This window comes from Otolemur garnettii, unplaced genomic scaffold (assembly GCF_000181295.1).
Source record: "Otolemur garnettii isolate 467f Iridium unplaced genomic scaffold, OtoGar3 scaffold00007, whole genome shotgun sequence".
NCBI classification, from domain to species: Eukaryota; Metazoa; Chordata; class Mammalia; order Primates; family Galagidae; genus Otolemur; species Otolemur garnettii.
In genome coordinates this window covers 7,247,322-7,263,801 of record NW_003852402.1, presented here as the reverse complement: position 1 = coordinate 7,263,801, position 16,480 = coordinate 7,247,322, and the positions used below count along the sequence as shown (strand labels likewise).

General features: G+C 40.2%; 1 protein-coding gene across 3 annotated transcripts in view; it reads left to right on the top strand.

Moving 5' to 3' along the window:
- The window catches only part of EP300 (E1A binding protein p300), a 106,089-nt gene that overhangs the window by 78,054 nt on the left and 11,555 nt on the right, over positions 1 to 16,480 (top strand). For 2 of the 3 annotated variants that reach the window (XM_023509283.1, XM_003783168.3), the window contains 11 exons: positions 296 to 414; positions 2,384 to 2,623; positions 3,445 to 3,533; positions 6,107 to 6,187; positions 10,077 to 10,133; positions 11,335 to 11,412; positions 12,118 to 12,185; positions 13,907 to 14,057; positions 14,174 to 14,320; positions 15,189 to 15,302; positions 16,146 to 16,311. In XM_023509283.1, coding sequence (XP_023365051.1) covers positions 296 to 414; positions 2,384 to 2,623; positions 3,445 to 3,533; positions 6,107 to 6,187; positions 10,077 to 10,133; positions 11,335 to 11,412; positions 12,118 to 12,185; positions 13,907 to 14,057; positions 14,174 to 14,320; positions 15,189 to 15,302; positions 16,146 to 16,311 — 1,310 coding nt within the window. The remainder of the gene's footprint in view (positions 1 to 295; positions 415 to 2,383; positions 2,624 to 3,444; positions 3,534 to 6,106; positions 6,188 to 10,076; positions 10,134 to 11,334; positions 11,413 to 12,117; positions 12,186 to 13,906; positions 14,058 to 14,173; positions 14,321 to 15,188; positions 15,303 to 16,145; positions 16,312 to 16,480) is intronic. The other variant, XM_023509282.1, reaches the window with a different exon arrangement.

Below are 16,480 nucleotides of genomic sequence, written 5' to 3'. Positions count from 1 at the left end.
AGATACAGAGTCTCACTTTATCGCCCTCAGTAGAGTGCCATGGCATCACACTGCTCACAGCAACCTCCAACTCCTGGGCTTAAGCGCAATTCTCTTACCTCAGCCTCCCGAGTAGCCAAGACTATAGGCACCGCCACAACGCCTGACTATTTTTTTGTTGACATTTGGCCGGGGCTGGGTTTGAACCCACTGAGCCACAGGCACCGCTCTGTTTTATAATTCTTAAGATGATTTTAGAGCTTTCACTTAAATTTCTCTTAATTAATAATTAATTTCCGACGTACTCTTCTTAAAGTTTTCAAACCAGAAGAATTACGACAGGCACTGATGCCAACATTGGAGGCACTTTATCGCCAAGACCCAGAATCCCTTCCCTTTCGTCAACCTGTGGACCCTCACTTTCTAGGAATCCCTGTAAGTATGTGATGGTACTTCTGATTTTTTGTTTTTAATTTGCTATAGCCTGATTGTGAGATAATGCAAATCATCTGTTTAATATTGTACTATAATTTAGTAGTTGAGATAATGGAAATCATTTATTTAATTGTACTACAATTCAGTAGTTTTTAGTATATTCATAGTTGTCCAGCCATCATCACAGTTTTGATTTGATTTTCATTATCCCAGAAGAGAAACCTTACATCCATTAATGGACTCTCATCTTTTCTTCCCATTGCACCTAAGTCCTAGGCAGTCACCAGTCTGCCTTCTGTCTCTCAATTTGTTTATTCTCAAATTTAATTAAATGGAAACATGACATTAAGTGATTCTTTGTGACGTTTTTTGGTGGTGGTTGTTGGTTTGGTTGGGGTAGTTTTTGTTTTGTGGGGGTTTTTTTGTTTTTTGTGTTTTTTTGTAGTTGTTTTTTTGAGATTCCACCCTATGTAGGGTGCTGTGGCATCATAACTCCCAGCAACCTCAGTCTCTTGGGCTCACGAGATCATCCTGCCTTGACCGCCCAAGTAGCTGGTACTACAGGTGCCTGCCAGATCGCTGAGCTAGTTTTCCTGTTTTTAGTAGAGATGGGGTCTCCTTGCTCAGGCTAGTCTCAAACTCCTTGTGCTCCAACAATCCACCTGCCTCAGCCTCCCAGAGGGCTAGAATTACAGGAATGAGCCACCATTCCCGGCTACTTTGTGACTGGTTTCCTTCAGTTTAGCAGATTTTTATTTTTATTTTTTGAGACAGAGCCTCAAGCTATCCCCCTGGGTAAAGTGCCATGGCATCACAGCTCACAGCAACCTCCAACTCCTGGGCTCAAGCGAGTCTCCTGCCTCCACCTCCCAAGTAGCTGGGACTACAGGCGTCCGCCACAACACCCGGCCATTTCTTTTTTTTTTTTGGTGCAGCCATCATTGTTGTTTGGTGGGCCCGGGCTGGGGATTCGAACCCGCCACCTTAGGTGTATGTGGCTGGGGCCTTAGCCGCTTGAGCCACAGGCACCGAGCCGGTTTAGCAGATTATTTATGTTCATGTTGTGGCATGAATCAATACTGTATTCCTTTTTATGGCTGAATATCATGATTTCTTTACCTATTCATATATACCTGAGTTTCCACCTTTTGGTTATTAATATACCACTGTTGTGAACACTAGTATATAAGTTTTTGTGGGGATACATGTTTTTGTTTCTCTTTGGTATACATTTACCAGTGGAATTGCTAGATTATATAGTTTATTATTTGAAGAGCAGTAGATCATGACAGAAAGATGGACCTAGGTTAGCTTTGTCTCTAAAGTTGCCTTTGTACCCCAAGCTGCAGACTTTATTTGCGGGTCTTAAACTACTACTGGATGAGAGGAAAAAATCCCATAGGAATTTATTTATTCATTTTGTATTTGTCTGTGATCTTAGATGTAACACTGAAGTTTTCTGGGCTCAGTTTCCTCATTTGTAGGCCCTTTTGGTATTAAAATTTTAAGTCTCTTTGACTTTACTGATCTCTCATAACACTGTGGTAAAGCATCTGGAGTTGTTTCTGTAAACTTGCTCTCTGGGAAGAGTACAAGTAGCTGTGTTTTTTAAGCCCTCTGAGCAGCTTAATATCTTTGTAGACTGGGGGTCCTCAACCTTTTTAAACAGGGGGCTGGACTATAGGCCCCGGGACCAGTTGGCTGCTAAGCAGGACAGGCAGCAACAGCAAAAACACCTGGTGGGCCGGATAAATGTCCTAGGCGGGCCACATGTGGCCTGTGAGCCGTAGTTTGAGGATGCCTGTGTACACTGATGATTTAAAGAGGTGATGGACATCAGTCAGCTCTAGGAATAAAAATAAGTCAAAAATTCAAAATTACCTGGAAAATGATAAATAGGAAGATAATCCATCTGCCGTAAGTATATTGAGACTTCGGCGATGTTGTTTAGTGTCACTAATCCTTCTAGGATTATTTTGATATTGTGAAGAGCCCCATGGATCTTTCTACCATCAAGAGGAAGTTAGACACCGGACAGTATCAGGAGCCCTGGCAGTACGTGGATGACATTTGGCTTATGTTCAACAATGCCTGGTTATATAATCGGAAAACATCGCGGGTGTACAAATACTGTTCCAAGCTATCTGAGGTCTTTGAACAAGAAATTGATCCAGTCATGCAAAGTCTTGGATATTGTTGTGGCAGAAAGGTAAGAAATGGTTTTCATACTTACCTTTGCCTTCTTATGATACCTGAAATAATACTGCTGACTAGCATAAGAGAATGTTCTGCTTTGGAAGCATTAACATGACCTTTTTCTTAATGCGTTGTTTAGGCTTACTTGCACACACCACAGTAACATCTGTTCATATGGAATTGGCTTTCTGTAAAGAATTTTTTCTTTGCACACCCGAACTTTATGGAAAACTTGACTGATTAGAATAATGATTCATTAGACTGCAAGCTCATGGATTTGGGGCTTTATGATGATCACCTGTGGGTGCACATTGATTAGCGTTTACTAGTTTTGTATGCATACCAATTTTTTTTTTTTTTTTTTAGACCGTCTCCCTATGTCGCCCTTGGTAGAGTGCTGTGGTGTCAACAGCTCACAACAACCTGAAAGTCTTGGGCTTAAGCGATTCTCTTTCCTCAGCCTCCCAAATAGCTGGGACTATAGGCACCCACTGGCTACTTTTTGGGTGTAGTTGTCATTGTTGTTTGGCAAGCCCAGGCTTGGTGTATGTGGCTGGCGCCCTAGCCGATGACCTACAGGCACCGAGCCCCAATTCACATGCTGAGGTCTACATGTCCTGTTAGGTTCTTTGGTAAAATGATAAAAGAATATGACTGCTAAGCCTACCTCCAGGTGATAACAGTGGAGTAAACTTAAAATTTTTTTTGGAAACTGAAATAGCCCATTTTGATTAACATAAGAACTAAGATAGCACTGACTTTATGCTTTGCCATTGTGACTGTACTAGCTTGTCCTTGATGCCTCTGTCCTCTAACAAATTGTTTCTTTTGCAGTTGGAGTTCTCTCCACAGACACTGTGTTGCTATGGCAAGCAGTTATGCACAATCCCTCGTGATGCCACTTATTACAGTTACCAGAACAGGTAAGCCCCACAGTGTGTGGACTGTGCCTTGTGTGTCCATGTTTCCAGGGAGTGCACGAAGATAATCCAGCACATGAACAGTCATGGTTCATGTGTAACTTCTTAGAAACAGCTGTACAGCACAAGGTCTATGCTTTGCCTTCTCCCTTTGTTTGCAGAATTATAAAATTCTGTAGCAAAATTAGCGTTGCTGGCTTGGCGCCTGTGGCTCAAGCGGCTAAGGCGGCAGCCACATACACCTGAGGTGGTGGGTTCGAATCCAGCCCGGGCCGACAAACAACAATGACGGTTGCAACCAAAAAATAGCCAGGCGTTGTGGCGGGCACCTGTGGTCCCAGCTACTTGGGAGGCTGAGGCAGGAGACTCACTTGAGCCCAGGAGTTGGAGGTTGCTGTGAGTTGGGATGCCACAGCACTCTACCCAGGGGGGCAGCTTGAGGCTCTGTCTCAAAAAAAAAAAATTAGCCTTGCCTCAGTTGTCTGGAGTCTTATTTTTATTAGGGAGGAGCCCAAAGCCCCAAGGCCTTGAAAAGTTCAGCTATTTTGTGAATTAGTGTCATAGATGAGACTACATCCCAGGCCCTACTTTTTCTACTGGGCTTTTAGTGCTCACCATAGACCAAGCAAAACTGAGGAGATTAAACTCCCCCCAAAATATTTAAGTGGTGTCTTTTAGATTGCTTTTTGGAAGTGTTTTCTTTTGTGTGTGTGGAGTATCCCTAAATGGTGATTCTTGAAATAATATGTGAAAACAGGATTCCATAATACTTGCTTTTTCTCTAATACATAAATTAAAAGGAAAACTTTCTAAATAGCTCTGCTTCTGAAGACTTGCATGTGACAGTACCTAATAAACCAGGTACTTCTGCCTCCTTCTTTTCTTTTCTTTTTTTGATACAGAGTCTCACTTTGTTTCCCTTGTAGAGTGCTGTGGTGTCATAGCTCACAGTAACCTCAGACTCTTGGCCTCAAGTAATTCTCTTGTCTCAGCCTCCTACATACCTAGGACTACAGGCACCCACCAAAACTCCCAGCTATTTCTAGTGATGGGGTCTTGCTTTTGCTCAGGCTAGTCTCAAACCCGTGAGCTCATTCAGTCCCTCCTTGGCCTCCCAGAGGGTTGGGATTATAGACATGAGCCACCACACTCAGCCTATTCTGCATTTTTCTTATGCCCTACCAGTTGCTGTATCCACTTTGCTAATCTATCTTAACCACATTTGTCTCTTGTTTTCAGGAATTGGCCTACAATATAGCCACATACGGCATTTGGGGCTCTGACATAGAAATAACAAGGCTGGGCAGTTCATTCGTTCTCTTTACTTGTTTAGTAATACCAAGCCTATATTACTGGTTATTGCTGAACTTGTGTTGTACAGATGTGTTTCTAGCTTTGAAAAAGTCACTTAAACTTTTTGTTTCCTTTACAAAAAGTTATGTGCACTTCGTAGGCTTTGTAGGCCTAATGTTTTGGTTTCACAGTGAGTAAAAAACTTCAGTATTTTACTCACTAAAAAGTAGGAAAAGTGGGATTCGACTTGTTATAAGCACTTTTTATGTTTCAAAAAGGAAGTAACAAGTGGCATGAATCTTTTCTTGTGTTCATCCTCAACATTTATACCATTTTTGGATTTTTAACAGCTTTCAACAGTATGTGTTTTTTCATCTTTGTACCAAGACATGTTTAATCATTCTCCTGCACACACCACTGCCTTTGAAATGTGTTGCTTGATGGCTATAGTCAGTGTTAGATTGTGCAGGCTGTTCAGTGGGAAATTTTTTATACTCATGGCTTCTTTAAGATCAAAAAGAAATTTTAAGGGTAGCGCCCTTGGCTCAAAGGAGTAGGGTGCCAGCACCATATACTGGAGGTTGTGGTTTTAAACCCAGCCCCAGCCAAAAACTGCAAAAAAAAAAAAAAGAAGAAGAAGAAAGAAATTTAAAAGTTTTCAGGTTATTGTTTCCTTCTGCTATACCCATAGTGGATTTTTCTCTTTTTTTGGCAAGTGGGAAGAAGTATGATTGTTATGTTTATGTAAATGGTGGGAGTAGCAGTTCTCTCCTTGGTATATTTATTCTCCTTCTTCCTTTTGGTTATTTATATCAAATAGCATTAATTACTGAAATGAAAGGGTGTGGGTCTGTGTAAGTGAAACTTTTGTTTTTATTTGCTGTAATCATTTGCTGCTTGTGATCCCATTTGAGATATTAATGCTAATCTGTGCTTTGCCTTGGCTTTCTGCTTTGTGTTGTTTTGTCTTGCTTTTATGTTTTTTGTTGTCCTGCAATCCCTCATTTCTTCGTTTGTTTTGTGTTTTTTTTTCTCCCTCATGCTTGTCGTTGTCTGCACTTGGCTTTGATTGCAAAAACAAAACAAAACAAAACAAACAAAAAAAAAAACCAAACTGTGGGGCCCATAAATCTGCATCATTGAATGTCCTTGTCGCCGTTGATGACCTGCTCTCTGCTCCCGTCCCCCTCCTTGGCCTGCTGTGATTGGTGGCTTCGTTGCTTGGCTTGGGCTGTGTTGTGTGAACGGAGCAGTTCACCCCAGTATGGCCTTCTTGCCGACAGGTATCATTTCTGTGAGAAGTGTTTCAATGAGATCCAAGGGGAGAGCGTTTCTCTGGGGGATGACCCTTCCCAGCCTCAGACGTAAGTAGCTGCATTGTGTTGAAAAGTGTGATGTTATTTCTGTTTATTGTCATGATTATGTTCAGGCTTCTTTCTAAATGGTCTTGAGCTATGTTGTACAGTATGGTAGCCATTACCCTCAGATGACTACTTAAATACAAGTAAAGGTAAAGAAAATTAAAAATTGTTTCTCAGTTATACCACTCACATTTCAGGTATTCAGTAGCCATCTGTGGCTAGTGGTCAGCACAGAGAACAAGCAGAAAATACTATAACTCAACACTTACCTTACATGTACTGAAAGCATATATTCTGTAAAGAAACTATCAAGCCGACAGTGGTGGTTCACACCTGAAATTGTGAGGCAGAGGCTGGAGGAGCACTTGAGGCCAGGAGTTTGATCAGCCTGGACAACATAGCAAGACTCCATCTATACAAAAAAATTAAAAATTAGTGGCATGTTTGCCTATAGTCCCAATTATTTCAGGGGGCTGAGTCACATCACTGGAGCCCAGGAATTCTTGGCGAAAGTGAGCTACAATCAGGCCACTAACCTAGGTAACAGAGCAAGACTCTGTCTCTAAAAATAATAATAAAAGAATAATTTAAAATATAATCAGTTTTTCTTTTAAAAATTGGAAGGTTAGTAATGCAAGAGAACATCATTGTTTTGAGTTTGAAGAGAATTGAACTTAGACCCTTCCCTTGTAGTTTGTTAACAGAAGACCTAAATTTCTATAGTAGTGAATAAAATCTAACAACATGTAGAGGTTTAAGAGACTTGGATGGGCTTTGCCTTCTCAAAAACTCAGCATATAGCCTAAATGGCCTAATAGTAGTAATAGTAGTAGTATAGTCACACACTATAATTTAAATTTAAAGTTAGACCGTTGAATTAAGAAGAAAGAACTGTTGCATGTAATTTTAATATTCTTGCAGGTTCACATTTACCTATATTAAATGAAAGCTGTTCAGAGCATTCCACACAACTATGGAATTGTCATGTTACTAGTAAAAAAATATCTGTACCTCTCAGGAAAACTGGTTAATTTGTCCAAATTGAGTTGTCAAGTTGCACTTTCCCTTTCAGTCACTATGGAAATACAATTCAGGATTGTACTTGCTTAGGAGAATAGAAACTAGGAGTTCTTGAGTATTGAGATATTTTCACCCTTGGTTAAACCAAGGAAGTTAAAACTCTAGTGGGTTTTCCTGATCCAGGAGCAGACATCAGCCTTACCTTTAGTGTTCTGGGGTAACATGCCAAGTGTATACCTTAGAGCTGTACATTCCTGATTTTGAAGAGTGTAGAAATCCCCTCTTGATGATGCTGTGGGTCTTTAAGTCAGCCTGAGAGTCTGCATTACTAGTCAGCTCCCAGATCCTCCTTTTGTGTACCTGGTCTTCAGATCCTACTTTGAGTAGTAAGCCCTGAGGCCATTCAGGAAAATGCCATTAACATGGGCAAATGACTTTCCAGAGCACTGTTTTTTAGCTTTTTTAATCTCATAGCACACTTGAACCTCCGCAGCACATGTAAATTATGTTGATCAAAAAAAAAAAAGATTAAAAAGAGTATACTTACTGTGCTTTGAAATTCTTAAATTAATGATCTTTAAAAATTTCCATGGCACACCAGTTGAAAATCACTGCTCTAGACAAAAACTACTGTAGGGAACAGTTTTACATGTGGAAATGGCCTCTGAACTTCTGGCCTCAAGTGATCCTCCTCCCTCAGCCTCTGAAAGTGCTGGGTTTACAGGCATGAGCCACCATTATGGTGGTACTCATAGATGGTAAGGAGGTACTCACAGATGGTACTCATTTTGGTAAGGAGGAATAACTATAGTGATAATTGGGATCCTTAACTTTGACTTTAGGATATAGAATGGTAAGATTGTTAGATTCTATATGTAATGAAGCTATGAGCTGTGTGGTATGCTAGATTTCAGGATGGGAAACTATGTGACATTTAAAATTTTGTTCTTCAAAATTGCCCTGAAACATATATTAATTAATGTTGAGATTTTCTTGACAGAGGATAGGGGTATTTGCCTGTAGTCCTAGCTACTCTGGAGGCTGAGCCCAAGCTTTTGATGCTTCGGTGAGCTATGATGATGCTACTGCATTTGCACCTGGGTGACAGAGGGAGATCCTGGTTTGTTTTGTTTGTTTTGAGAGGGAGTGTCACTTTGTCACCCTCAGTAAAAGTTCTATGGCGTCAAACAGCTCACAGCAGCCTAAACTCTTGGGCTTAAGCAATTCTCTTGCCTCAGCCTCCCAAGTAGCTGGGACTACAGGCACCTGCCACAACGCCTGGCTATTATTTGCTTGTAGTTGTCATGGTTTGGCTGGCCCAGGCTGGATTTGAACCCACCAACTCCAGTATACATGGCTGGTACTCAAGCCGCTGAGCTACAGGCCCCAAGCCTAAAAAAAATTTTTTTTTAATTAAAAAAGTGTTGAAATTAGCTTGAGAAGAAAATTCTCCTTAAAAAGTATTCTTTTTTTTTTTTTTCTTTTTTGAGACATAGCCTCAAGCTGTCACCCTGGGTGGAGTGCTGTGGCATCATGACTCACAGCAACCTCCAACTCCTGAGCTCATTTCTCTTGCCTCTGCCTCCCAAGTAGCTAGGACTCTGTAGAGCCCGCCACAACACCCAGCTGTTTTTTGGTTGCAACCATCATTGTTGTTTGGTGGGCCTGGACTGGATTGAACCCGCCAGCTTAGGTGTACGTGGCTGGCACCTTAGCCGCTTGAGCCACAAGTGCCAAGCCGTGAAAAAATATTCTTAAATAGCTGGGTATAGAGGGCGGCCCCTGTGGCTCAAAAGGGTAAGGTACTGGCCCCATATGCCAGAGGTGGCAGGTTCAAACCTAGCCCCAGCCAAAAAAAAAAAAAAAAAGCTAGGTATAGTGGCTCAGGTTTATAGTCTCAGCATTTTGGGAGGTAGAAGCTAGAGGATCGCTTGAGGCCAAGAGTTGAATACAAGCCTGGGCAATATAGTAAGGCTCAAAATCTATAAAAATTAAACAAAACAATTAGCCAGATGTGTTGGCTCGGTGCCCGTAGCTCAGTCATTAGGGTGCTGGCCACATACACTGGGGCTGGCAGGTTCGAACCTGGCCCAGGCCTGCTAAACAACAATCACAGCTCCAAAAAATACATAGCCAGGTGCTATGGTGGGCTCCTATAGTCCCAGTTACTTGGAAGGCTGAGGCAAGAGAATTGCTTAATAAGCGCATGAGTTTGAGGTTGCTGTGAGCTATGACACCATAGCACTCTACCCAGGGTGACAGGTCGAGACTGTCTCAAAAAAAAAAAATAAAAGAAAATTAGCCAGATGTGGTGGCAGGTGCCTGTAGCTTAGCTGAACATCATAGCACCTGTAAGTGCTAGCTACTTGGGAGGCTGAGGCAGGAGGATCACCCGAGCCAAGGAGTTTGGAGACTATGTGAAGTGAGCTATGATTACACCCTACATTCCAGCATGGGCAACTAGGAAAGACCCCAGCCAACACTCCACCCCCAAGTATTCTTAAATAGTAATTTACTTCCCCTTAAACACACATATCATATCCTTTGTAACTTAGTCTAGGAACATTGTACCTTAAAAAGGTATAATACTAAAAGTAGTAGGCAATATTTTAAAAGAAAAAGAAGAAAATACATGTTGCTAGTACTTCCTAGGTTCCTGATTTCCTATAAGGGGAAATTTATTAAGTCCTATAGAACATTTCCTTACATAAACATCTATTTTTGTGAGTCAGGAATGTAACTATTAAATGGATAATCTTAGAGGATCTAAATTATGCATTTTTAGTGTAAGATTTGTTGTACCCTTTGGTTAGAGCAGTGGTCAGTGCTCATTTTTATAACTTTTCTCATTATATCCTTCTTCTCTCCTTAGTACAATAAATAAAGAACAATTTTCCAAGAGAAAAAATGACACACTGGATCCAGAACTGTAAGTAGTTCCCCTCAAATACTTGGCACGTCTACATTTTTTTTTATTTTTTTTATTTTTTTGAGACAGAGTCTCAACCTGTCATCCTCAGTGGAGTGCTGTGACCTCATAGCTCACAGCAACCTCTTAACTCTTGCGCTTAGGCAATTCTTTAGCCTCAGCCTCCCGAGTAGCTGGGACTACAGGCTCCTGCCACAATGCCCGGCTATTTTTTATTGCAGTTTGGCTGGGTCCGGTTTCAAACCCACCTCCCTCAGTATACGGGGCCAGTGCCCTACCCACTGAGCCACGGGTGCCACCCTAGACTTTTTTTTCCCCCCCTTTTTCATTCTCTTGGTTTCCATGACCAGTCAGGTGATTGTGTATTCATGGGCTCAGTCTGCATAACATATATCCAACATAGGTAGTAAAAATGTATTCAGGTACTAAGGTTGTTAGTCTACATTACAGTTAGTATTTGTTTACATTTCACTGAATTGACTTAATGCTTTGGGGTTGTATAGTCTGCTCAATGCTGTGAATTCTATCCCTGTTACCCATGGCATTTTCAGTTCATAATTCATAATCCCCTAGTTTGTGGCAAGACCTTTCAAAGCATGCAACACTGAGATGCACATTTTCTGAGCATTCCCAAAGTGGGGTGGTATCAGACTAATTTGGACGTTTCAACACCCAGTGATCTTTCCTTTCTATTGTCACATTTATTTATTGAACTAAATTACTTCTGAAATTTGCTCTACCCTTTACAATAAAGAGCTGTTTAAAAATAAAGACATTGGCTCGGCACCTGTGGCTCAAGCAGCTAAGGCACCAGCCACATACACCTGATCTGGCGGGTTCAAATCCAGCCCAGGCCTGCCAAACAACAATGACGGCTGCAAGCAAAAACAAAATAGCCGGGCGTTGTGGCGGGCACCTGTAGTCCCAGCTACTTGGGAGGCTGAGGCAGGAGACTCACTTAAGCCTAGGAGTTGGAGGTTGCTGTGAGTTTTGATGCTACGGCACTCTACCCAGGTGGACAGCTTGAGGCTCTGTCTCAAAATAAATAAATAAATAAAGACATTGTTAGAGCTGTCTTTTCAATTATTTGGACAGGACTTTGGCTTTCTTTTTAATTGTCAGAAATATTAGGAAATGTGGACGTTTTCATTTGGTTAATAAGGTTTTGAGATTAATCTCAGAATTGGCTCTTCATTTCTAGGTTTGTCGAATGTATAGAATGTGGAAGAAAGATGCATCAGATCTGTGTACTTCATCATGAGATCATCTGGCCAACTGGGTAAGCCTTATTTCAATATTTTCTCTGGAAATGTTCTTCATCATGAATATTAATAAATTTTTTTCTTCTTTTCGTTATCTATATCTTCAAAGTTAGCATCTTTAAAATTTTTTCCTTAGATTAGGAAAATATAATTTCAATACAGTTTTAATACATTACATAGCCTAGAATTCAAAAATAAAAATAGATTTTTCAGTTATTTGTATAACTTTATATCCATATAAATGTATTTTATTCTGCTGGTGGTTTATTAAATTTATATTGTGGTAATTATACATCAAAATTAAATGTTTTGATAATCTTATGTAATTATAGGAGCAAAGAAAATGGACATTTTAAGTTGACTGGTTTTGCTCTCAAAATGCATATTCTAATTAGTAATACATAATGAGTACTGACCCGTAACTTTTGCCAGTATAATTAGGCCAAAAAACTTAATGTCTTACATTGTAATCCTGGATTAACTTTTCATATTCAATTTATATGCCCTTTACATTTCTTCATGTTCATTGCCTGTTTTTCAGTTATGTTTATCTTTTTTTCTTGATTTATAAAAGCTCTTCATGTGTTATAACTATTAGAAAGGTAGAAAATTTTCTATCAGATTTTTTTGAATTTTAATTTTATTCACATAATAGATTTTGTTACCTACATTAAAGGTTTCTCTAACTTATATAAACATAGTTGTCTTGATTTACATTTTAGATTTGTCTGTGATGGCTGCTTAAAGAAAACTGCACGGACTAGGAAAGAAAATAAGTTTTCTGCTAAAAGTAAGTTTCATTTTTACAGGAAAATCTTGGCAAAACTTCTCTGAAGTCCACTGGAGATAAAAACCCATCCAAAAAGAATTCCTATGGGTTTGTTTGTTTGTTTGTTTGTTTGTTTTTTGGCCAGGGCTGGGTTTGAACCACCACCTTTGGCATATGGAGCCAGCACCTTACCCCTTTGAGCCACAGGTGCCGCCCACTTTTGTTTTTAATCAGAGTAAAAATAAAATATTTTTATAATCTGCTTTAAGTTGGGCTATCATATAGTTTTTGGTGTGAAATTCATTAGACCTAAGAAAAATAAGTTTTCAAGGAAAGGATTTATAAAATGCACAAGATACATGTGTTTTCCCTGTATTTTTCCTTATTTGGAGTATATGTATGATGCATATTTGGGGCATATTCCTTATGGGGGCCAGATGTTGAAATAATTAGCCACAAAGTACTATCCTATGAGTGATTCCCTCAATTTAGTTCGTACCTTTTTGTCCTTATCATCTTTTCCACTGTTGGAAAAGGGTATCAAAAATGTTATGCAACTAATTGATACTAATAATTTCAATTAGTATTTTGTTTACTTCTGTAGTACATATCTTTCTAAACTACCGATTAGGGCTTGGCGCCTGTGGCTCAAGTGGCTGAGGCACCAGCCACGTACACAAGGTGGCAGGTTCGAATCCAGCCCGGGCCTGCCAAACAACAATGACAGCTGGAACCAAAAAAAATGGCTGGGCGTTGTGGCGGGCATCTGTGGTCCCAGCTACTTGAGAGGTAGAGGCAGGAGACTCGCTTGAGCCCAGGAGTTGGAGGTTGCTGTGAGCTGTGATGTCATTGCACTCTACTCAAGGGAACAGCTTGAGGCTCTGTCTCAAAAAAAACTACCGATTACTGTGCTTTTTGTAATGGTCCTCAAAATTGCAATCTAGGCAAAGTGTATATGGATGTTAATTGTTCCATATTTTGAACTAGTCTGAAAATTGGAAATTTTTCATAATAAAAAATTAGGGGAAGGGCCAGGCATGGTTGGGAAGCCAAGGTGGCTTCCAAGCCTGAGCTCACAGGTTTCAGACCATTCTCAGCCAGAGTTAGACCCCATCTCTAAATACTGGTCAGGCACTGTGGCAGGTGCTTGTAGTCCCAGCTACTTGGGAGGCTGAAGCAAGAAGACCTGTGGCTCCATGAGTAGGGTATTGGCCCGATATACAAAGGGTGGTGGGTTCAAACCCAGCCCCGTCCAAACTGCAACAACAAAAAAAACAACCAAGCGTTGTGGCAAACGCCTGTAGTCCTAGGTACTCAGGAGGCTGAGGCAAGAGAATCACCTAAGCCCAAGAGCTAGAGGTTGCGGTGACCTGTGACACCAGGGCACTCTACCGAGGGTGACAAAGCAAGACTGTGTCTCTAAAAAGAAAAAAAAATAGCAAGGTGTGGTGGTTCACACCTGTAATCCCAACAGCTCAGGAGGCTGAGGCAAGAGGATCACTTGAGCATGGAACTTCATGGCAACACTGAGCTTGGATCATGCCACTATACTCCAGTCTGGGCAACAGAGTGAAACCCCATCTTTTAATTAATAAAGTAATTGACTACTTTGTAAGTTTTTTAAAATTCCAGGAAGTTATCCTATTTACATTGAACAAAAGCATAAATGAGATTTAAGATTGAACCTTTAAGACTGACAGTAATAAATTTGCATGTTAGTAACTTGTAACTTACATTCCTAGGGTTGCCATCTACCAGGCTGGGCACCTTTTTGGAGAATCGTGTGAATGACTTTCTGAGGCGACAGAATCACCCTGAGTCAGGAGAGGTCACTGTTAGGGTAGTTCATGCATCTGACAAAACTGTGGAAGTCAAACCAGGCATGAAAGCAAGGTATCCAGTCATTTCTCCCTTTTTCTCTCATTTACTTACAATTGGCTCCTACCATTAATGATTCTAATCTGAATGAATTATGTTGTTGTGCTGTCCTCTAAATCTGAATTGTCTAGGTTTGTAGACAGTGGAGAAATGGCAGAATCCTTTCCATACCGAACCAAAGCCCTCTTTGCCTTTGAAGAGATTGATGGTGTTGACTTGTGCTTTTTTGGCATGCATGTTCAGGAGTATGGCTCTGACTGCCCTCCACCCAATCAGAGGTATGACTCACATACTGTGGCCCACTCCTGAGGCATTGGGGGGGGAGGGGGTTCAGGTTGTTATAAGTTAAAAAGTAATAGTATTAAGGTAAATCAAATTAAAATTCCAACCCCCAAACAGACAAAACAGTGCTACTCTTCTGTGGTCACAGTTAATAAAAGGATATATAGCACCCTGAGATTGGCAGTGAAAATCAAACTGAATACTCTCCTTAAAATATATTTACATCTAGATCGAGTACCCCTCTGAAAGTTGTGTAAAAGAATGTCATAAATGGGGGTAATGTACAGTTTAGAATTTGTTTCCAAAAATAGTACAAATTCCACAATAAGAATGGTACCCAGAATATATTGGGATCAACATTCCTGATGTAGTATATTCCAGTTACTGCTAGGTGCTAAAAGGAACATGAGGAGGTGGGGGGAGGTCATTCCTATAATCCTAGCACTTTGGGAAACTAACATGGGAGGATCAACTGAGGCCAGAAGTTTAGGACCAACTTCAAAGACAATAGTGAGATTTGGTTGTCTCTATAAAAAATTTGAAAATTAAACAGATATGGTAAATACACCTGTTGTCCTAGTTCCTCAGGAGGATAGCTTGAGTCCAAATGTTGGAGGCTACAGTGAGTTAAAATGATGATGCCACTGCACTGTAGCCCAGCAAGAGAGTAGGACTTTGTCTCAGATACAAAAAGAACAAAGTCACAGATTCATTACACTTCCCTCTGGGGTTCACAGTGAACTTACCTGACTGTGGGGAGCATTACAAATGACTTTGTAGGCAAAGAGCAGGAAAGTGTTTTAGCCATATTGGTACAGGAATGCATTGTGTGATTTCTTTTTTTCCTCCCTATTTGGTGTATAGGAGAGTATACATATCTTACCTCGATAGTGTTCATTTCTTCCGTCCTAAATGCCTGAGGACTGCAGTTTATCATGAAATTCTAATTGGATATTTAGAATATGTCAAGAAATTAGGGTAAGCATATAGATAACATTATTTTTAAAAATACAGTATGCTATTGTTAAACTATACAAATGTAATTTTTTGCTCTTCCCCCAATCTTGGTTTTCTTCTAACAGAACTATAATTTCAATTTTGCTGGTACCCTGTGAAGTAAATTTTACTGGGGGGGGGGTGTGTGTGAATATTTTAGCCCTCATTCCTCATTTCCCACACGAGTGTGGTTTGTTTGTTGAATTAAGCCATTGGCTACTTTGATTTGAAATGTGGTTACTCATTTGTGGGCAGAATCTTTGTGATCCTTTTATACCTGGGTACTGAGACCAAAAACAACTGAGCTCTGAAGACATGTTCTTGAGAATATTAACTACTGCATCTTATAGGTTGGTTATTATTAATAATTTTCCTTTCATTGAGGTCTCTTATTCAAGTATGGTCATTTTCCATTATATCAGAATCTTATTTCAGCCCTAAAACACAAATTCAGAATCTTGGGATTCAGGGCTAAGTCATTCTCTCTACAACTAAAATTACCAGCACTCCTCTGTGGCCTCCAAAAAGAAGCATGGGTGAGGTCCATTATTAGTTTTGTGGGTCATGCTAAATATCTCCCTGGCATGTGGCTTAGGTATAAAATCTGCCAGCTTTCAGAAGACATTTAATCTTTTCATATGTCTTGGCCAGTTTCTTGTGTCAGTTGGCCTCATAATTTTGATAAGATGCTGGATTAAACATTTCGTGTCATTTTGAGAGGAATCATCAGTTTGTATATTGGCTCCACCTTATTGTTTAAAGTGTAACATTCTGTCTAAAATAGATCTTTTCTATTGCGTGTCTCTTCTCCTTTGTGTTGTCCAGGTACACAACAGGGCATATTTGGGCATGTCCACCGAGTGAGGGAGATGACTATATCTTCCACTGTCATCCTCCTGACCAGAAGATTCCCAAGCCTAAGCGACTACAGGAGTGGTACAAAAAGATGCTTGACAAGGCTGTGTCAGAGCGCATTGTCCATGATTATAAGGTCAGCTGAAGCATGGAGGGATCTAGAGATGTACTAATCTTGGTGGTCTGTATTCTATCTGTGCTGCCTCTCCCATGTAATCCATAAAATTATGCTAAATTGATAGTGTTTTTATTTTAAATATTCCAGGTTTTTTAAACTAAAACTAGAAGATGTACTTTTTTTTTTT